Raw genomic sequence first — 23,098 nt, forward strand, 5'->3', positions numbered from 1 at the left:
TTCTGCTCTGTTGTGTGGAGTGTGGAGGTTCTCCTCTGGTGTGGAACTTCTTCTCTGGTGTGTGGAGGTTCTCCTCTGGTGTGGAGCTTCTTCTCTGGTATTTGGAGGGTCCTTTCTGGTGTGGAGGGTGTGGATCTGATTAGGGAGCTTCTGCTCTGTTGTGTGGAGCTTCTCTTCTGTTTTGTGGAGGTTCTTCTCTGGTGTGTGGAGGTTATTTTCTAGCATGTGTAGCTTCTCCTGTGTTGTGTGGAGATTCTCCTCGGTTGTGTGGATCTTCTCCTCGGGTGTGGAGCTTCTGCTCTGGTGTGTGGAGGTTATTTTCTGGTGTGTGGAGCTCCTCCACTGGTGGAGTTGAGGTTCTCCTCTGGTGGCAGAGAGCTTCTCCTCTGGTGTTACAAGCTGTGTGTGTACATTTGCACATCTGTGTCAGCAGTTGCTGAACACATTAATTAGAAGGGGTGTCCACAAACTTTTGGACATAGTGTAGATTCAGTAGAGCACTGCTCAGCTCCTCTGATTAATGCTTGGGTTTCTCTGGGCGTTTCGTTGGTTCTCGTCTGGACCGATCGCCTCTTTTCCGTGATGTGGGCAGGGGTCAAGCCTGTTCGGGCCATTTGTTTAGGCTGTTCGAGCCTTTTTCTCTGCCAGAACCGGACCGGCTGGCTCATGTTTGCTTATTTGAAGGTGCTGGTGGATCTCTCATCTGATATGATACTGGCGTTCAGAGGCTCTCTCTCTCTCTCGCCCTCCCTCTCGCCCTCTCCGCCAGGCCACACATGCTCCATACCTGCCCTGTAGCCACCAGACCACAACTCCACCGTTACCCCCACCCCTCCTCCTCCTCCTCCTCCACCCCCTCCTCCACCCTACTCCTACAAAAGCTCTGTGTTTGCTCTTTATAATCAACCAGACCCTCCACCCACCCCCCATCTTCAGCACATGATCACACCCTGCCCTCTTTTAGGGTGTTAGAGTGGAGTGAGGGGGGGGGGATCTTGTGAAGAGGGGGTGAGGGGGTGTTGGGGGGTTGTATACACACCATGAGTGTTAATTTCTGACCTGATTACTAATGATTAATTAGAAAATTCATCATTGGAAAATGAATAGATGTGTGAAATCTCAGATTTCTATTATTTTATAGCTGCTGTGAAACTGATCATGTGATTTATGTCATTTGAAGTTGAGGAATTTGAAGTATGAGCTCACATACGTGCCTTTAGGGTGTGAATGCTGGAAACGCTAAAGACACGGTTGTGACAGTCGCTCAGTTTAATGATCTCAGGCTTTAGCTTTACCTTCTGGGGGTAAACTTATAATATTAATGACATTTGTGCACCAGAACTTAAAGAAATTGTGATTTATTATATTTATTTTACATTTTTAAGACCAGTATATCACACATATTTGCAGTTATGCAAATTCCTTATGTCTGGATGAAGCATTTCTATTGGTCCATTCATTCAAAAATTCAGATACAGTATTAACACCAACTGCCAGATTCACATTATGGAGAAATGTGAACTAAAAATAATAATTAATAATATGTATAATATGTATAATATATAATAATAAAAGTAATATGTAAATAAACCCTCTTCTGATTGGCTGCTCTGCATTGTGGCTCAACTTAATAGCAATCCGGGCTGAAACACCCCTTATAACTTCTGTGTCAGTAGGCGGGGCTAAAGTATGCATGGTGTTTTTTGTGGCAGGTCTTTATAGTGCTTACATTCCTCATCCAGCTGATTCATCTTATTTATTTAGGAAATTGAAGGCGTATTGTCTTGATGAATCTTCAGTGACTCATTTAATTTGTATTCATTTGATTTTAATGATGATGCGTACTTGAAACCCTGTTCAGGTAATTCCATAATTATTGTTGAAATGAGAAGTATGGATATTTAAGCTGTGATAAAAAACACTGAATACACTGAATACACACATGAGACTGGAGGAGGAACTGTTTGCACAGTAGTAGAACACAGTGGATAACCGCTGTATGCAGATCTCCGGGCACCCCCTGTATTGTAAACACACTCGTACAATAATAACACATAAAATGTAGCAAAGGTTATCTTTTCTAATTATGATTATATATTTAACAATATCATAAATTACGCAAGTAAGTAGAAACTGTGTGGGTAAATGTCATATTTCAGTTTTCTGAGGACGATTTGTTCATTATTTACACTTAGAACATCAACACCATCATTTCCCGGCTATCCGGGCCCTCAACCAGGACTACAGCTAGAACTACTCATCTACACACACACACACACACACACACACGCACACACGGTAAAGCATTTTCTACATTCATAAAACTATATTTATATCACTGTTTTTTACATAATTAAATGCCTATTTATTAGCTCTATTAGTCTCTATACTCCTCCTTATTGGACTGTCATTGGACATCACTGTTACACAAAATTTGTATCTGCAAACTAGCAGCTTCACTAGTGAAGCAAAAAACTTTTTAACTTTCAATGGAAGAAAAAAAAGATTTTATTCCAGGTCATTTTGGAGCATTTCGATTGGTCCGTTTATCATGAAATTCTGATGTAATATAAAGAAAAAAAAATCTGTTACATTTATATTAAGTGAAAAACACAACAGAAAGACACAAGGTTTTTGCGGGACAGTTTTTGCACATCTGCACTATTTACCCAACATCCCACCACATCCTCGCTCCTCTTGCATTGGACATTAAACTGATAGAATTTTGATATATTTTGATATATTTTATTACTTACCTCTACATTTCTATTTTTTATATTTTTGCCTTTTATTTTTTTCTTGTTTTAATATAATCAGTCAGGCGTCCAAGCATTTCACTGCCGGCTGTAACGTGTATATTCGATTTTTCCCTTTTATTTGATGTGACTAAGGGTGTCCAAACTTTTGCACACGACTGTTTGCCATGCTTTACACTCACTCAGCACGTTCCGGTACATCGGGTTACGACACCCAACCAAAGCAACGTGTTTTACTGTCTAATGTCAGAAGCTGAACTCGGACTTTCTTCAGCGTTACTTGGATTGATTACTTGATTACGATTGATTACATCACTCCATGATCAATACAGCCCGATATCTGCATTCAGATCAATGCATCACAATGTAGCTGTGCCAGCATTGTAGTAGTCAGTGGGTTGGGTTAGGTTGGGTTAGGTGGGGTTGAGGTTGTGGGGAGGGGGTGGGGGGGTGTAGCTGGTCTAGCTGGTCTGAGTTGGGATCGGACGCCTGAAGCATTGGAGTGGGGGGGGGTGAGTTCAGGCAGGGTTCTGAGGGGGGTGTGTGTGTGTGTGTGTGGGGAGGTACGTTTGGGGGAGGGGGAGGGGTAGTGGGTGGAAAGGAGGGGAGGTGGGAGGAGCCTGGGGGCTGCTATTTGTAGATCCTTGTGATGGATGACTGCTGTGTGTGTGTGTGTGTAAGAGAGAGAGAGTGTGTGTGTTTTTTTTTCTCTTTGCCATTCCCCCGTTCCTCTCTGTAGGCAGCCAGTGGAGGAGCGGAGAGGGAGGGAACCAGACGCCGAGAGAGAGCGAGAGCAAGAGCGAGAGCGAGAGAGAAAGAGAAAGAGAGAGAGAGAGAGAGACGCAAACTCCACAAAGAGAAGCAAGGAGAGAGAGAGTGACTGAGTGAGTGAGAGACACAGAGACAGAGAGTTTTCTTTAGGAAGTCAAGCAAGACAGAAGAGGACACACTCCTGTCCCCCACCCCTGCCTAAGCAGCAGCAACCAGGAGAAGAACTGGAGAAGACTAGTCTGACTCAGTGTCCATTCCCGTTCCCCTTCCTGAGGACACCAACCACCACCCTCATTCCCTTTCCACACCTCGTCAGATCTGCCCGTCTCTCAGACGCTGTGCTGTGTTTGCTCAGCCTGCCCAGCGACCGGGACTGGGACTTCTGCTGGTAGCAGCAGTCGCAGCAGCAGCAGCAGCAGCAGCAGCAGCAGCAGTAGTAGAGAGTGGAGAGTAGAGCGCCTGCCGGCTTTGTGAGAGGTCTGGGAGGAGCGAGGAGAGAAAGGAAGGCAGAAGAAAGCGCCGGAGCGCGAGGGGCGCCACCAGACGTGCGGATCATGGGGATCAGGGGAGGCTACTCCGGAGGGTGCAAGTGGGCGCCACTGCTCCTGCTGTTCTGCGCCCTGATCTGCGGCCGTTCCGGCGCCTGTCCCGCGCTGTGCACCTGCAGCGGCACCACCGTGGACTGCCACGGGCTGGGGCTCAAGACCGTTCCCAGGAATATACCCAGGAACACAGAGAGACTGTGAGTAGACCCTTCTTTCTTCCCATTCCCAGTCCCACACACGGACACAGACAGACTCCAGCTTGGGGAGTTTTGAGTTTAGAGCAGCTGGGCTCTGACCCTTCCTACAGCTCTCTCTTAATAACACACTTTCTGATGTTAGAAAAGCTCAGATCTGATCTCCAGTTAGGGGGAAAAGTGGCCAGTGCAGGTTTTAGCAGGTTCTCCTCCTAACCAATCTCTCAAACTACTCAGCTACCAACTACTGAGGACCATAAGAATGAGCCAGAGAGCTCCTGTGATGGATTGGGGTGGTCGATATCCTTCAAGCCTGGTCGGGGACCCCCTGTGAACAATGACTCCTGGCTGACTGTGCGAAACATCAGAAACGAAAGAAAAAGAATAGCCTCCAAGCTCTTTATCTCCGAGCAGATATAGAGCACCACACATGTGTCTGTAATTTGCATACCTCCTCGTGTATATATATATGTGTGTGTATACGTTTACCCATGCTGCCGGCGCGATAGTGCGGCAGCCCTGTCATTAGCATGTGCTGTAAAGACTTAACAATTGCTGGAGCTGTTTAGGTGGTCGCCCACCAGCCTGATTTTTTGGGGGGATATTTGATTTTATAGAGTGAAACTAGCTGAGAAAGACTCTCTGGAGTATCCCCCCTGCTGTCTGTCCTGTCTGTGTATTATCGTGTCCCTGCTTATAGTAACTTACTTACTGTGGCTCCAGAATTCAGAAGATGCTGGTCACCACACTTTGAGCTTTAAGGATTTCTATCCCATATACGGGCACTTGTGCTTGTGCTGCAGTGAGGCCGTGGGCTCTTTTCTAGACTTTTCTCTGGGCAGAACACGTTCAGACCCAGCTCTGTCTTCGAGGCCCTCGGCACACAGCTGTTAAATCATGTAGAAAATTAATGAAACGAATCTGGGGCTCAAGTATGTGGCCGGCGAGAGTGTCTAATCAGCGGCCGCTTGAAAGAAGGGTGAAAGTAATCACCAGCCCACTCCGGACTTCAGCCTGGCGGCTCTCGCTCTCACGCTCTCTCTCGCCCTCGCTCTCTCGCTCTGTTTTTTTCCTCCTAGTAATTCTTTGAAATATTCATCTCGCAATCAATTCCGAGGACTGGGGGAAAGGTTGGGAACTAGATTGTTCTATTTCAGGTTTAGAATATCTCCAATGAATTAAACATGCCAGGGAGGTAGCGTGTGTCAGTCCCATCTCCTTCAGAGGGATTGGGAGGTTGGAGAGGCGGGGGTTGGAGGCTGGGAGCGGGGGGTGGGGGGGTGCTGCATATTTCATGCATTTTGAAATTAATTTCTAAGAACACCTTCACACAGAGGACACACGTCAGGCGCTCTTACGTTGGTTGTCTAGTCGGTGGAAACTTCTTGCACAAAGCGTTCACCCCCCCCACACCTCCCCCCCCAACAACCACTGTCCCCCCAACCTTCCCCCGGATCAGTCCGATTTGGGCTGCTTCAAGTTTTTCATGTGTAGGTCATGTAGAAGTGAGTCGGTCTCTGTGGATAGATTACTTAACAGGAGAAATATTCCCCTCCTACCGGCCCATTGTGTGGGGTCATTTTTCAAGGTGATTGCTCAAGTCAAATACACCACACGCAAGTCCCCGGTGGGTTGCTCCGAATCGTTTGACAAATGGACGATGCCCCGAGTGTTGCCATGATTGCTTTTTTGGGTCTTTTCCGTAGGATCCCTGTTTTGGTTTCCTCTTGCGCATCTTTTTGAAAGACGTCTCCGGACAAGAGCTCAAAAAAGGGTCTGTTTTAGCCTGGTATGAGGGGGCTCACTGAACGTTTAACCCTGCTTACACCGGCGGGGATGTAATAATTAACATCCCCGGCTAAATACAGTGCAGTGATGCAGTAAATACGCAGGCGGGATCAAATTTGGGAACCTTCTGAAGAGTTGATGCAGAGTGATGGGGATATAACTTGGAATTTAGCTGCTCCTTAAAACTCTACAGTCACAGTCTCACTGCCTTAGCATCCATATAGTCAGAAGGTAGGGAAGTTCGGAAGAGGTGTGGGGGGGTGGGGGGGTGGGAGGTATTCACACCCAACTGTGCAGCTCCCCAGCAGGACAGTGCCGGACTCTCTCAGCCTTAACCGGCCAGGACAGAGCGGCTCCGCTTACCTCGATTGCTGCAGACAGCCTGTCGCGAGCAGCTTTGCAGGAGGAAGCCAGTCCTCAGTCCTCTGCAGGTAGCCCCAGATAAGCCTTATCCACGCTGACAAGCCTTTGCAAACATGTGCGTGTGTGTGGGTGGGGGTGGTGGCGGTGGCGGTGGAGGTGCGGCTGGTGGCGTGGAATCCCATTTGCACTTGTCAAAGGGGGTTTCGATCAGACCTGACCTTTTGACTGGCATTCTTTAGTGTGCCTTTACGGGCTCGGCAGCATCCAGAGCAAAAAATCGCATTCCCTCCCCCACAAGGTTTGCCCATTAACCTGCTGTGCAAGGCCTGTGAAAATATACACCCCCCTCCACCCACAACAACACACGCCTCTCAAAGCAAAGCGCTCTCAAAAGCTGTGTGATGAGCTAGAGCCAAAGGTTTTACATTTTAACCCATGTTCTGTAAATTTCTCAACCCCCCCCATTCCTCCTCCATGTGCTCCACTAACCGTGTTCCTCCAAAGCAGATGCCCAGAGATCTGCCCTCTCCTATTTTATTTGTGCTAATGCATCTATTTATATACGCTTAGGATGCTGCGCTGCCGAGATCAAACGCAGCCGGATGTGTCGAGAGCGAGCCATCTGATTCGGGATTCTCTTTGTAGCGGGATGGCTGAACTCGGGGCATGGGACTGCTCATGCTGTGTAGTCTTCCACGGGCCCGCTCGAGTATTCCGCATGGCGGCCAAATGTCCTTGCTCGCTTTCCACCAATTGTTTATTGATTCGCTGTTTTCGAGGGCTTCTCGAGGAGAGCAGGGGTTTGCGAGGATTGCTGGGTCTTGCAAGTTTGGTCCCAAATCCAGGTAATAATCTTAAACCTAGTCCTGGGCAACATGAGCGTAGTCCTTGACTAAAGGTTCCCCCGTCCTGGAGCAGAGGAACCTAGTCCTGGAGCCAAGGAACCTAGTCCTGGGGCAAAGCAACCTTCCTTTGCTCCAGGACTAGGTTCCTTGGCTCCAGGACCTTGACTAAATTAGGTAAAGGTTCCCTTGTCATGGAGCAAAGGAACCTAGTCCTGGAGCAAAGGAACCTAGTCCTTGACTAAAGGTTCCCTCGTCCTGGATCAAAGAAACCTAGTCCTGGGGCAAAGGAGTTGACCTAGTCCTGGAGCAAAGGAGTTGACCTAGTCCTTAAGCAAAGGAGTTGACCTAGTCTTTAAGCAAAGGAACCTAGTCCTTAAGCAAAGGAGTTGACCTAGTCCTTAAGCAAAGGAACCTAGTCCTTAAGCAAAGGAACCTAGTCCTTAAGCAAAGGAACCTAGTCCTGGAGCAAAGGAGTTGACCTAGTCCTTAAGCAAAGGAACCTAGTCCTGGAGCAAAGGAGTTGACCTAGTCCTTAAGCAAAGGAACCTAGTCCTGGAGCAAAGGAACCTAGTCCTGGAGCAAAGGAGTTGACCTAGTCCTTAAGCAAAGGAACCTAGTCCTGGAGCAAAGGAGTTGACCTAGTCCTTAAGCAAAGGAACCTAGTCCTGGAGCAAAGAAGTTGACCTAGTCCTTAAGCAGAGGAACCTAGTCCTGGAGCAAAGGAGTTGACCTAGTCCTTAAGCAAAGGAACCTAGTCCTTAAGCAAAGGAACCTAGTCCTGGAGCAAAGGAGTTGACCTAGTCCTTAAGCAAAGGAACCTAGTCCTGGAGCAAAGGAACCTAGTCCTGGAGCAAAGGAACCTAGTCCTGGAGCAAAGGAGTTCACCTAGTCCTGGTCAAACCTTAAGCCAGTGTGATTTGATGAATCCTGACTGTGCTTTGTAGACCAGGACTAGGCCTAATCCTTTTACATTAGCTGGATATTAGTTTTGACTCTGGTTGTCAGAGCTGCCAAAGCTGGGAACAGAAGTGTCTAGAAACTGAAAGGTGTGTGTGTGAGAGAGAGTGTGTGTGTGTGTGTGTGTGAGAGAGAGAGAGTGTGTGTTAGCTTCTGCTTTTATGTCTGAGAGCTTTTTAAAGCTATTCTACTACACTCCCCTGCGTAGAAATGCCAGTGTTGGATCTAGAAGGCTTGGCCTGGATCCGCACCAGGGAAGAGCAGAGGAGGTTTGCCGCCAGACGATGCCCTTCAGGGGAGTAGATGGATGAAGGAAGAAATCCATAAACGAGTGAGGGGTTCGAAGTTTGGGAACAAGCGCTGCCTTTGTGCTTTGAGGGGCCGTTCCGGTGCCAGGCTATGCCTCGGGCACTTTTGGCACGGCGGGTCTGCGTCAGAATAACTGACAGCGCTCCGCTTACCAGATCCATAATTTAACTCCAGAGAGAGACGGGGAGATTCTTCCTGACGGGGACCTTGGCACGGGCACTAGGTGCTAATAAGCTACGAAGGGATTAACACACTTTTGGATGAAGGACAGAAACGTGGCCGCACGCCGGAAGCGAATGAATAAGTAAACCTGATCTGAAGGCGCAAAGTTCCCTGGTGACTGGGCAACTTTTTTTTCCATGTCAGATTTCGGCCTCCTCTTCTTCCTCGCAGATGTTTTAATGTCAGGAATGAGGATCATTCAGGGAATGTTAATGGAGACGGAGACGTGGGCTAAATTATAGGTTATGTGGAAGGAGCAACTGGGAGAACTTCCTTCTCTTCCACACCTCTTCCAGCGCTCTGTAAGCCTCTGCTCAGCCTTATCCTCATGCTCCCTTCAGTGTGGGAGCTGGTGCAAGAAGGTCTGGAAGCAACCTCCTGTTTTGAAGGTATCCACGCTTGCATTGGACCCAGGGCTGCTCAGGTCTAGGACTGTGGTTTAGCTGTGATTTCCATAACTGGTGTCATGGAAGATGGGTTGTCTTCTTGTTGTTTTTGGGCTTTGCTGGTCAGGCCTGAAGATGGGTTCTTCAACAATGGGTTCTTCAACAATGAGGCCAACATAATTCGCCAGCTTACAAGCTTCCTCGTAGAGCGTCAATCTAATGCAATCTAGGCTTTGCATTGAACCTTTGATGATCTTTCTTCCCCGGAAAAGCAGCAAGAACCGTATTGCTTCAGTGTGTGACAAAGCTGTTTTCATGCCTTCCCTGGATTTCTCAGTGGTGGTTTAATCTTCATGAGCTGGGATCACAACATGAGGCTTGACACATGACAGAAAACGGTCAACACTAAGCTAAGACTTGACTAGGCACTCTTGCACACTGTGGAGAACACTCAGGAAAGAGAAGTGAGGGTGGGGGGAGGATCCCAGTGTGGGATGGATAGGGATGAGAGAGTGTCAGAGTACCATATGGAAGTGACTGTGCCCGGCAGGAAACAGACAAGCCTCCTTGTGTTTAGCGTGGCATCAACACTAATCAAAGAGCCGAGGCATCCTTGCATCTGCCAGGAAGGAACTTGTCTCTCTCAATGTTGGCGAAGGCCGCAATGCCCCAGAACATGTCACCGTACACGCAGAGACGCGTCAAATGATGAAAGGCTACACAGAGGCAGGCTGTAGATGGGAGCATAGCAGCTTGATCCCCGAAGCACTAGTATAAACCCTGTGATTGCTCATAGACAACCCAACTGCCTGTGTCCCTGCGTCCCCAGAGCGCAAGGCTCTAGTCTGGCAGATCGAGTGACGGGCACAGATGTTCGATTGATTAAGACTAAAACAGACCCCTCGCCGACCTCTCACACTCCTCGAGTCGTCAACAGACGCTAACTCCAAGCTCTTAAGTGCACCTCCTGAACAGGACCTCGCTACATATGGTGGAATAGTGGTAACTATTTAGTCTCTGCAGACTGATGGTTTTCGCAGATGTAGAGTGTGGGGCACCCACATGTTTGTACAGTACTGCAGTATATAGACGTCAGCTAAATGAAATGACCTCAATTAGATTAAGTGAATACACATTGCAATTAATCGTAACCATATGAATGCTCTAATGGCTTCAGTTTGTTAAAGGGAATGGGAGTAGGAGGTAGGCATACCCCTAGGCCTTCACCTTCTCTAGCACTTCTCTAGCCACCGTTGCTCTATGACCACCTTCACTATGATGACCTTCTGTCTGAAGGTATCCTCGCTTGCAGTGGACCCAGGTCCGCCCAGGTCTAGGACTGTGGTTTAGCTGTGATTTCCATAACTGGTGTCATGGAAGATGGGTTGTCTTCTTCTTGTTTATGGGCTTTGCTTGTCAGGCCAGAAGATGGGTTCTTCAACAATGGGTTCTTCAACAATGAGGCCATAATTTGCCAGCTTTCAAGCTTCCTCGTAGAGCGTCAATCTAATGCAATCTATTTAGGAGGTAGGCATACCCCTAGGCCTTCACCTTTTCTAGTACTTCTCTAGCCACCGTTGGTCTATGACCACCTTCACTATGATGGCCTTTCTTTGGCTAGGTAGGAATCTGCCACCCGTAAAAAGTCAGGTTCATTTCACACGTGGCTGAGTGCAGTCCCTGTGACCTTGTTATTAGCAGACCAGCACTTGCATCCAGGCAAGGCTCAAGCCCATCTGATGTCTAGACTGACCCAACACTGGTCTGATTTCCCCCCCACCAGCCGTCTGGCTGCAGATGTTAGTTTGCAGTTGATTCTCTCTCTCTCTCTCTCTCTGGGGTAATTTGAGCGAGCCATTTTCAGGTCAATGTTGACACGAGCGATTACCTCACAACACCTTTTAGCAGGTCCTCCTTGGAGACTGATGAGGACCCACACCTCTGTGGGTGTAATGCCCATTGAGCATTCTTTTCAGCTCCCGTTCTCCAACATGCGCTGGAGCCTGATGGTGACCGGCGATTGCAATTCAGAAGGGTGACTTGTGAAAATCTTTTTTTTTGGACGTCTCGAGTGTTTTGCTTTCAGAGTTTCCACTTTTTTTGGATTTCCTCTGAGATGCTGAAAGAATGGAGTGAAAATCTAAACCAATGCTTAGACTAACGCACCATTAAGGTACAGATAGAGTGCCTGATAGCGTGAAGCGTGGCTCTGTTTATTCAGCGCTCAGCTTGCGGCAGAATGGTGCTGTATTATTTAAGTGGACCCTGTTAAACAGCCCGTCCAGTTAACAGCAATTAAAGTTTTTACGTTTTTGCATGACTGAATCTTCAACAAATCTCCTCAACAAGGCCAGAAACGCAAAGCCTGAAAGATACACGGCCTGCGTGAAATTGTCAGACCTTTTCCAAATATGTTTCTTGAAGGTTATTTTAGTCCTGCCGGTCTGGTTTGACTCTCTGTAGCTGAATGTGCTTAAAGGCACTTACTGGTCTGCTATGTAGGTCAATGCTTCTCTCTGTCATTGAGCTTCAGGTCTCTAAAGTCTCTGTTCTGGTACACTGGGTCTTCTCTCCCTTGCAGGGACAGAGCCATAGAGTGTTGAAGATTGGATGTAGAGGGGTACCACAAGGCACGGTCCTGGGGCCACTTACATTGATCTTTTTCAAGCAGACCAAGCAGAAGAGAGTCCAATTAGCAAAGTGGCAATGAACTACAGTGGAGTGTATATTAGTATACGCATAAATGGATGCTACTGTACCGCCCCCCTCCCTCCTCTCCCCCCTTATGCCTTTAGAGGGTCCAGATGCTCCCTGCGTGGCTCAAGATCTCATGGCTGGCACCTCCATCTGTCATGGGAACTGGGCAAGTGGGAACACAAGCACACTGTTGCATGCATTTATCATCTCCAGCAATTAATAGTGAAAGAGCAAGAAGACTGGCTAAAAGTGGTGTTGACGTTTGGGGCTCCGTTCGCGAATAAGAGCAAGAAGTTGATGTTTTTGGTCAGGCTGCTCCCTTCAGATGCCAAAACCAGACCCAGGGCTCGTTCTTATGTTCCTGTCCTGAGACTAAATCAACAAGCTTTGTCAGCACTCTGAATATTGAAGCTGCAGGAAGCATAGAGCAGAGCTGAACATTGGAATTCTCCACGCCAGAGCTCGCGATGCGACTCTCGGGAGCCTACGCCAAGCTTAACATCTTCTTCGGGAGTTGGCATCTCTCCATTCTAATGCAGTCCGCTAGAGTGTGATGTAATGCTCATCGGGCTCGCTCCTGTGGCCAGTGGTCAGCAGCTTGTTGGCCCAGCAAGGTGCACCGTCCGCACAGTCGCGCCGACCCCAGATCTTCCTTTGTTTCCTCTCCTCCTGCCAGCCCAAAGCTGTTCCCAACAAATGGCTCTGGAATCGGGTGCTTATTTTCTTTGGAGAGTTACCAAGCAAAACACGCCGAGCCGCAGTCCCCCTTTGTAGCTCGTATGTATGTTTTCGAGTGTGTTACATACAGCTGGCAGGGGGTGGTGTGTGTAAACGTGTGTGTGTGTGTGTGTGTGTGTGTGTATGTGCATTTCCCTTCTCTCTGCTTTGGATTCCATTTCATGTTATATTGCTCAATTCAAAACAGGTCTCCCGTCACGGCGGGATTTCCAACAGATGGCAGAAATAAACATAATGAGTTTTTCGCTGGGCTCCTCTGTAGCCCTTTGAATTATTGAGAAATCGGGGGGCTCTTGGGTGAACATGAAGCATCTCGACCCCCTCAGCTCGCTTTCATGATGATGCAACAAGGCGACAGGAAATGGGCAGTCTTCCCGTTTAGGGCACAACGTCGTAGATCTCCTGAACTAGGGGGAGCTCATGCAGTGGCCCGGCCATAGCATGGTCCAGTCCATGTTCTTGATCTGTTTATCTGTTATGTTCAGGGCCTTTAAGCTCTCTGTTTGGTTGTGGGATGGCAGGGATAACTCAACATCTACTGATTGGTTTGGTAGTGCTGTCGCTTGAAGCAGTACCTGAGCTAACTGCTGACTAGAGATGCACCAACGATGCTGGTAAATTTGGGGTGTACCAATGCACAAAATTCAGAATTCAAATTGAAATACCTTCAGATCAAGCAACAATAATTAAAAATGAAATAAACTAATAGAAAATCTAATTTTCTCATTTTTCGAATCGAGAAAATATGTGATATGTATGTCCAAATATTTGTGGACACCCCTTCTAATGAATGCATTTAGCTACTTTAAGTTGACACAGATGTGCAAATGCACACACACAGCTTGTCTAGTCCCTATAGAGAAGAAGTTCTGCCAATAGAATAGGACTCAACATCATGAAGCTATTGGCACCATGCTGCCTAATGCCAGGCGTGGGCTAGAGGGGCATTAAGCGGCCCCAGCATGGAGCTGTGAACAACCTCACTCTCGATCTTGTCACTGAGTGCAATCAAATCCTCACATCAAGTAGAAAGCCTTCTTTCCTGAACAAAGGAGACAAGATCAACTCTTTTAAAAAATATCTTAATACTTTTAATATTGTCGTTGATAAGCAGGTGTTCCAATACTTTTGTCCATATAGCGTATCCATATAGTGATGCTAGGCTAATGTTAATACTGAGCTTTCATCACACTAGACATAAGCCAACATGCTAGTCATGCTACAAGTTTACAGTCCAGTCCAGGACGCTAACGCTGCCATTGCTTATCAATGGTGTGTGGCAAAGGCTAGCAGTGGACAGTCAGTGTTGTGCACCAGGTACCAGTCACTGGTCGGTGCTAAGCTTAATTAACTAACATGTTGTGTATGTTAGCATTTGGAGAGCATGGAATGCCTTTAATAAAGCATTAGCTGGTGGTTGTTAATAGCTGTGCCCTTTTGTAAAGAGAGCAGTCGTTGTAATGGAGAAAACAGCTGCGTGCTCTGGACCTGAAGCCTGTCGGCCGTTTTTCAGAGGTGCCGTTGTAAACAGGAGGACTACCAGATCATTATGGCCAAGCGTTGCGTAGAGCAGATCCTTATTTTTGTGACTTGCATTAGATGTGATGGGTTGGGCCTTTGGTACACAACAAAAACAAAGTCTTAGCAAGTGAGATTTTGAATTATTTCTAAATATTATAGAATTATTTAACATTTTTAAACTTAATTTAATGTGTTTTAGGTGATTTCATCTACTAATAGTGTCTTTTTTCAATGGCAGCTAGTTTTACTGGGCTCAAGCCATCTGTTATTTCTCAAATTAAGCAAAATGACCTGCCAAAGGACAAATACGACCATTTTAATGTATTTAATGACTTAAAACTAATAAAATTCAGTTAGAAATAACTGAATTGATCATATAATATTTCTACAATCATGTGAACATGAGATATATTGGATATTTTAAACTACATTTAGGAGAATTTCACTCTCAAGGATGTCATTTTCTGCAGTGTGTCCTCAGGACCCTCAGCCCCTTGGGTTCCAATACAAAGGGGCCACCCAGTAGATGTGTCCTTGAGAGGCCGTGAGAGCCCCCCAGCACTGAGCTGCAAACAACCAGTAGAAACAGTAGAAAGCCTTCTTCCCTGGACAGAACAGACAGGATCAACTCTTTTTTTTTATACCGTTGATGTCAGAAAACAGAGTGAATGAGCAGGTGTCCCAATACTTTTGTCCATATAGTGATGCTAGGCTACAATCATGTGAACATGAGAAATGTTCGATATTTTAAACTGTCATTTTCTGCAGTGTAAGTGTCGGTCATCTTGCGCAGGACCCTCAGCCCCTTGGGTTCCAATAGAAGGGGGCCACCCAGTAGATGTGTCCTTGAGAAGCCATGAGAAAGGCTGGATCAAGTGCCCGGCAATAAACAGCACATGTGTATATCAGGCCGTGGCTAATGAATCCCACTCCATTATTTATTTCCCTCTGTCCATGCACCTGTGTATACAGACCATCTGTCTGCAGTGACCTCTCTCTCTCCCTCTCTCTCTCTCTCTCCCTCTCTCTCCCTCTCTCTTCATGTCCCAGGAGTGGTCATTAGAACCGCACCAGGAGAAGTCAACTTTAGGCCCATGAACCAAAAAGCCTTGTGTTCAGGGCCTGTGTGTGTGTGTGTGTGTTGCCTATTCGTAGGCCTCACTGCTAAAGGACTTACCCAGACGCCCTCAGATCTCTCGACTTGCCGTTTCTGATTGGTCGGACCACAGTAGGTAGCTTTGGGAGCTCCTCATCTGGCATATTGGCTTTGGCAGTAGCCTGAATCCTCTTCTTCTTCATGCGTGCTGGACTGCAAGGCCAGTGGAGGACAGTGCTGTGGGCAGTCTCTGATTATATGCCATCTTTTCCGGCCAGTGCTACATGCTAACGCTGTTAGCCTAATCGAGAGGCTTTTGTTTGAATCAGTCTGATCAGTGATACTGGCCATAACATTAGTACCACTGATGACAGATGACGTGAAAACATTGCTTATCTTCATCTGCAGAGGCTCCAGTTAAGGGCTGGATTTACATATGATTAGTGAACAGTCAGTTCTTGAAGGTGATGAAGGTGCATGTAGAAACGGTGAGGTTCTAGACAATGACTGGGTCAGAACATCTCCAGAACATCAGCAGGCAGCTCTTGTGGGGTGTTCTCTCCCAGTATGCAGTGGTCAGTAGCTACCAAAAGTGCTCTGAGGAAGGACGTCCTTGGATCATGGGCACTCAAGGCTCATTGAAGCCCACAGCAGGACACCTTCAGAGGTCTTGTGGAGTCCATGCCTCGACAGGTCAGATCTGTTGTGGCAACAACAGCTCCATACTGTCCCAGTCTAACACTCCAGCCACAATACCAGTACCCGAGCGCTGGCCGTCTTTCAGTATCATGCAGTGGTATCTGTTCCACGCTAATATGCATTAATTGTTGAGCCACGTTAGCATTTTGAGAGCAGACAATGGCGTTGATGAGGCCTTCTCTTCATATTCCATCATTGCTAGAGCTAATTGAGTGGCTTTTGTTTGATTCAGTGTAGAGAGACTCAAGGGACATTGGCTGATGTCCCCCTGATGCTGCTATTGATGATACCCTCAGTAGGGGGGAAGAAGGGCAAATTATTAGCACAGCAGTCCACTCTATTCTGCTCTCTGAAGCTCTGCTGTCTGAATCCCATCATCGTAGTAATCCTGCTGTGTTTGACTGTAATGCACTGGTGCAGAATCAGGGTCTGAGGGGACGGGGAGGACATGTTCCTTTTACTTCCTCTCACTTCTTGACATAATAAGACATCTCATAGACATAGTGTTTTCCCAAGCAGCTAGCCTAACAGTGGACTTTGCTAGCATTTAATTAGCTAGTCTATAGACACAATGTTGACAAAAGTATTGGGACACCTATTCATTTGTTGTTTCTTCTTAAATTAAGGGTATTAAAACAAGACTTTGTCCTGCTTTTGTTGGATTAACTGTCTCTACTGTCCCAGTACTGGATACTAGGCGCACTGCTGTGAGGATTTGATTGCATTCAACGACAAGAATGTCAGTGAGGCTAGGATGTTGGATGATGATCACCACCCCAACTCATCACCCCCAACTTCCCAACTCATCCCAAAAGCATTGTTCCACTGCTCCACAGCTCAATGCTAGGGGCTCTGTACCCCTCTAGCCCACGCCTGGCCTGGCATTATTAGGCAGCATGGTGCTAATAGGCTCATGTTTATTTATCTGCTCCAGAGAGTCCTATTCTATTGGCAGTATTTCTCTACAGGCTCTAGACAAGCTGTGTTTGTGTGTGTCAGCAGTGGGTGCAACTTAAAGTAGCTGAGTGCATTCATTAGAAAGGGTGTCCACAAATATTTGGACATATGTACTGTACATATGTACATATCATACATATGTACATATGTAAAGCATTAGCCTCCATAGGTACATGTTCTGTATGTTCTAGCTAAAAAAATAGGTTCCATATGAATTAAATATTATTCCTAGAACAAATTAGGAACCTATATATATATATATTTTTTTTTTTGAGAACCTCAGCATGTAGGAAATGTTCTGTACTAAATAAAGATTTTCCTAGAACTGTATGTGCAAGCGGAGAACCCTGTAAGAACGGTCAGATTTAGGTCTGATTGGGTTAAACAAACACTCTCTCTGTATAATTGGATGGATCTGGCACTCAGGGGAGTCTGGAGATACAGACAGAGATGCTGATCTGTCGTTAGGCAGGTACTTAGTGATTTACTGTAGGTCTGCTTATTATGGGTCTAGACTAAACATGCTGGAGGCTAAACCAGCGTAAGTGCATGCAGTCGTGTTTGTGTGCTTTTTTTCCCCCTCTTCATCAGTGTTGTCATGTAACGGGATCCTGAGAATCAGCAAACAGACATCTACATCACTTGTTACCAGCATGTAATCCAGCTTCAATGGAAAGATCCCGACGGAGCAGGACGCCATTAATATTTGATGTTTCTCTTGCAGGGAACTGAATGGAAATAACTTCACCCGCATCAACAAGAATGACTTTTCCGGACTCAAATACCTCCGTGTTCTGTAAGTGCTTCCTTCATAACCCTCTGCTGATGTTTTGGAGACATGTAGATATTGCAGATGTTTTGGTCCTGCTTTGATTGGATAGCCTCCTGTAGATTATCCTGTAGATTATCTCCTGTAGAAACTGCTGGGGTTGGGGTTAGGATAAGGTTTAGGGTTAGGTATGGGGTCATGAAGGTGAATTTAATAATTATAATATAAATTAATACATATTTAATATTTAATTTGAGCTAAATGTAAGTTCTGTGCAAGGTGAGTGAGCATCTGCAAACATCTACCAAAGATTGTCCACCAGTCGTCCACCAACTTAAGCTGTGAGATCATTCTACATATCAGTATTTACTAAGGAGGAGCCCCTTTTTTTATTAGGATATGATGCCAGCCAGATATCATCCTTTCTTCATTCCCTCCATAAAACCCCTTCTGAGAACCCTCCTTTAATGTGGGGCTACTTCTCTTCTCTCCGCTGTTTAGTTGAATTTTATGGCCACATTTTATGGCATAAAGGAGCGAAGACAGAATGTACTCACAAATAAAATGACTCAGGATCAGCTGCAGGCTTCTTATACAGGTTCCACATGTTCATTGGCTGATGGGTTTTTTGTTAAAGGCACATTTACATTTCTTCGTCTGTTTTGTTGTGTTTTGTAGCGTCGTCCAGCAAAAGCACAATCGCACGGCCATCCTGTTTGCTTTTCGTTCGCGTTTCAAGTCAAATCAATGAGACCGACAACTTAAAAAGCTTAGACCTCCAGTGAGCAACCAGAGACCACCTTGGGAGAAACCAAGGAGGGGGCTCACAAAGAGGTGTCCATCCTCCTCTGATCAGAACTATTTATAAATGACCAATAAAAGTCCCGAAGCACCAGTCTGCTTAGATGTGCTGCTATAATAATGATAATATAATATAACTAATATGATTATAGTAGAGATGGTAAGAATAATAATATTTAACGTTATTTTGATAAATTACTCTGCTTCATCCTTATCAGAGATATCAACAGTGCCCTAGTAAGACTAGTGTAACTAAGATGGACTGGAATCAGTCCAGTGCTCCTATAAATGTTTGCTGTTTTTCAATTTTTAATGTAATTGTTGTTTAAAAAATCAATTATATTGTGTTAAAAACCTAATAAAATAGTTTAATATAGTGTATAAGCTCTGATAATGCCTTAACATCCACACTCTCCTGTCCCTACAGCCCATACATGGACTCTAAGCACTGAGTAAATCCCACTGTTGCGTTTACAGCACGTTAGCCCCGCCTGCTGAATGGGATTAATGGGGTTAGAAGCAGTGTTTCAGGCTAGGTTGCGATCTAAACCAGCCACAGCGCAGATCAGCCAATCAGAACCCTTTACCTTTCCATTTTTACAATTTTGTCTTTACATTGTGTCAGAGGTTCATGAGGAATGGACCAATAGAAATGCTCCAGAAGGACTTCTTGATTAGGTTTATGCTATATTGCCCATCCCGCTGCTGGAGGACCGTCCCACAAGGCTCAGCCAACCCGAGACGCCAGTCTGAGCTGTGGGACAGTGAACAGCAATTCAGAAGCTGACCTTGGAGATCTCATAAAGCCTTCAAGTCTGCCCAGAATATTTGGGTGTGTGAGAGCATGTAAGGCTTTAAAACCCATTAAAGCCACCCTGAGTTGGTTTCGCTAACGAACCGGGAGCCGACATAGTGGAGCTACGGTGGACGGTGACCCCGCTACTGTCGTCTCGTCCAGAGCTAGATGTAAATACTTACTTTTTACAAGGGAATCAAAAGTGGGGGCTTGAGGTTTTCCGTCTCTCAGTTAACCCCCACCACACACACACACACACACACACACACACACATACAAACACTCTCCTCAGTTCCCCTAAGGAGCTCCGAGGTCTCCCTCTAGGCCCCTGCACTTCCAGGCGGGTTGTTAACATGATTAACATGGAGGCAGAAGCGTGGAGTTGGGGGGAGGGGGCGTCTCTCACATTTCTGACCCCTGCCAGTCGACCGCCCTGCTGCAGAATCGGGGGTTGTGAACCCTTGCCCTGGACAGGGAAAGCACTTACAGGAAAAGCGGTTTATGCTTACAGTCGCAGACTCTCGCGCAGACGCTGAGAAAACAAAGAGCGGTCGTTACGGCCGCCTGCCTTCTGAACTCGCGCTCGGCCTGGCGTCTGAACTGAGGAGGCTCGCGCCTTCCTCGAGTCGTGTGGTCGGATCTGTCAGTGAGCAGTTGTGGATTTGTTTAAAGTGGGTTGAAAAATAGAGCTTAAGAATACGTCTGTGAACACAGCCAGACTACATACACTCACACCTCCCGCTGTTTAGGGATGAGCCGTTATTGTTATATGTGTTCACCTTTAATTCTACTGCTAGACTGTACGGAAATCTGATATACGGCCGTATATGCACATATTATCATAAAGGATGATATATTGGACACATGGGGAATATGTAGAATATATGTTTGCTTGGTAGGTACAAGCATATATTTAAGTAAATATATCAATTATAAAGTATATACTTGTCATACATGTGTGATACACTCCATATATTGTGAAAATATATGTCATTGTATATATATTCCACTTATATGTTGAATTTAAGAGAATTACATATATTCTACTGTACATTTGTCATAGATTTTTTAATGTACTACAACATATCAGATTTTTTCCATGTGGAAACTTAAGCCGATATGTTCCCAATATCTCCCTCTGCCAAATAAGGTGCCGAATAAATGCATTATTGAGTATTTAAATATATAAATCATGTATAAACAGAAAGTATTTGGCTTTGGTTCGAGTGAAAAATGCTCAGATATCGTTTAACAAGACTGTTCACCACCCTGTTATTTTACCTCTGAATAAAACACTGATTTTCTTTTATGGAGGACCAGAAAACGCTAATCTCTGCTCTGATTGGCTGGTTTGTGGCACTGACGACGGCTCACTTATAGCCAATACTATAGTGTAAGTTTAATATATATATATCAAAAACACAAAAGTAATTATTCCCAAGTCTTATCAGATAGGGCTGCTGTCCTCTCACTGTGTCCTCTCAGTACGATGTGCTGTTAGCGAGCTGAAGAGACTAGCTGGTTAGCTTTTAGCCTTGCCCTCCGCTTGTTTCCTCCGGGTTTGGCTTTCTTGAGTCTTACCGATAATAAATAAGCCAGGGCTCACTCCTGATGAGTCTGGTTCTGAGCTCAGTTTGTGCTGGAGGGAGTGGAGGATGGAGAGAGGAGCGTTGGCTAGTGTTAGCTTTTAGCCTAGCATGGACAGCCGAGTTTGAGCTCCCCTTCTGCAGAGACGGGCACAGGAAAAAAGCTGCGGTCACAAGGCCTGGTTCCTGTAGCAGCCCGTATTCCCGTAATTAGCAGAGTCTGGAGGCAATGAGCTGCTCTGTAGTATCAACAACACAGTAAAACTGTTGCTACAAATATTATAAGCGGAAAATAAACAATAAGGGAAATTTGGAAAGTTTGATTATCTTTAGCTCCTTTTTAAAGAGGCGTTCCCTTTGTAATGAGCCCTCTGTCGAAATTCCCATCATCTTTGAACAAAACCACAACAGTTTGTTTATGTATTTATTTATTCCTTTTATTTATTAATGGTCTCTGATCTGTGATTTGCATTTCTGCTTCATCCCAGAGAAATAAAAATGAGGCTGGTTCTCATTTGGAGTCCTCAAAGGGAACTCGCTGTTCCATGAAAGCTGTTCATTTTAATGAACAACTCTTTTGTTTCCTCAAAGCCAGGACGCATGACTCCCAAGGTGTTAGATTGTACCGCATCCAAAAGCATCCTTTTTATTTTTTTTACCCACGTTTGTTTTGGCAGTCCCAAGACGAACCTGTTTGTACTCAGAGTTGAAGGCCCATGTCGAAGCCTGCGGTTCAAACCTCTCGCCCTCAAACTGCTTCGAATAAGTAGCTTCAGTTTAGAGCTCCCAGCCACAGAGGGACCCCACAACCCCCTCCCCTTGTCTCAGCCAGTGCCCTCCACATCTCGGAGCATGCTAGCCTCCGTGGTTCACAACCCAGACCTCTGTTCAGTGAACCCACCGCCATCCCTCACCACACCAGCCTCCCCACTGGGTACACACTACCGCCACAGTCTCCCAGAGCTCGCTAGCACTTTTTCTTGCCCACTTTCCTGGCCAGACTCCCTCGGCTCCGACACCCCACTTGCCAAGTATTCCAGATTCCGCCGGCTGGCTTGCACCACAAACTCCTGAAGTCAATCTAAGGACAGGGACTGAACCACCTACTGCAGTTGTTCCAAACCCCAGGCCTTGGAGGAACCCACCTGATCCAGCTGATCGGCTAAGCTCATTAACAAGCCCTTCCTGAGTTGAAGGTGGTGTGCTGGGTTGGGAACCGCTGACCTACCGTGTCTGTAGTTAGGGATCAAGGCTTTTTTCCAATAAGCCACAAGCTGGCAGGAGAAAGTTTCAGACTTCAGAGGTGTTCACAGAACCAGCTTTCAGTTCCATTAAACCTGAAAATATGCGAATCCTTATGCATCTATGTTAATTGGTGTAGCACGGTGGGCAACAGTACCACCTTTCCTGGAGTTCTGTTCCCTGGCTGGGTAAACATACCACTCTACACCTCTGAGCACGAGGTATAGAGTACAGGGAAATACCAGTAAATGGCCCTTAAATGGCCTGAAATCATGTTTATTATTTAACCATCTGGAATATGCAGTGCAACCAACCAGAACCAAACATTAGAACCAATACAATTGTGAACTGTAATAACCTTCAGAACCTATGCCTAGTACCTTATGATTCTAATGGTGACTACTTTCCACAGGCAGCTGATGGAGAACCAGATCGGAGCCATCGAGCGTGGGGCCTTCGATGACATGAAAGAGCTGGAGAGACTGTAAGTGTTCTGATGTTCTGGTCTCCTCACATTTATTATTATAAATGACATTTACATTTATTTACATTTAGCAGACACTTATAAAAAGAGTTTCACTGTTTACTCATGAAGAACTTCAGCTAGTTCAAATACACTAGAATTCAAAGCTCCTCTAATCTTAGACTCTACTAAACACAAGTCAATATGGAGACCATAGTACTCTTCTCTTCGCCTGAGTACTCTCAGAAGAGGAGGGTCTTCAGTCTGGGTTTGAGGACAGCAAGCGTTGGACTCTGCTGTTCGGACACCCAGGGGAAGTTCATTCCACCACTTCGGTGCAGGACAGAAAAAAGTCTGGATGCTCGTCTTCCGTGGATCTTAAAGGATGGCGGGTCGAGCCGAGCCGTACTTGAAGCTGGAAGGGCAAGCTTGGTGCAGATCAGGTCAGGGTTTTGACCATCGCCATTAAGTACTGGTGGAGGGGCTGGCTGGTCCAGTCTTGGCTTTGTAGGCCAGAGTCAGGGGTCTGAATCTGATGACCCATATGACCCATATCTGTCGTTAGTGTGAGCCTTAAAGGACCTGCGGGTGCACGTT

The 23,098-nt window shown here is 46.1% G+C and overlaps 1 protein-coding gene across 4 annotated transcripts in view; it reads left to right on the forward strand.

The window, feature by feature from the left end:
- The first annotated feature begins 3,445 nt into the window (after window positions 1-3,445).
- LOC140546392 (slit homolog 1 protein-like) overlaps window positions 3,446-23,098 on the forward strand; it is a 128,315-nt gene continuing 108,662 nt past the window's right edge. For all 4 annotated transcript variants that reach the window (XM_072669605.1, XM_072669608.1, XM_072669606.1 and 1 more), the window contains exons 1-3: window positions 3,446-4,269; window positions 17,569-17,640; window positions 22,451-22,522. In XM_072669605.1, the coding sequence (XP_072525706.1) occupies window positions 4,082-4,269; window positions 17,569-17,640; window positions 22,451-22,522 (332 nt within the window). In that variant the 5' untranslated portion in view covers window positions 3,446-4,081. The remainder of the gene's footprint in view (window positions 4,270-17,568; window positions 17,641-22,450; window positions 22,523-23,098) is intronic.

The sequence above is a fragment of the Salminus brasiliensis genome, chromosome 24, assembly GCF_030463535.1.
Source record: "Salminus brasiliensis chromosome 24, fSalBra1.hap2, whole genome shotgun sequence".
NCBI lineage: Eukaryota > Metazoa > Chordata > Actinopteri > Characiformes > Bryconidae > Salminus > Salminus brasiliensis.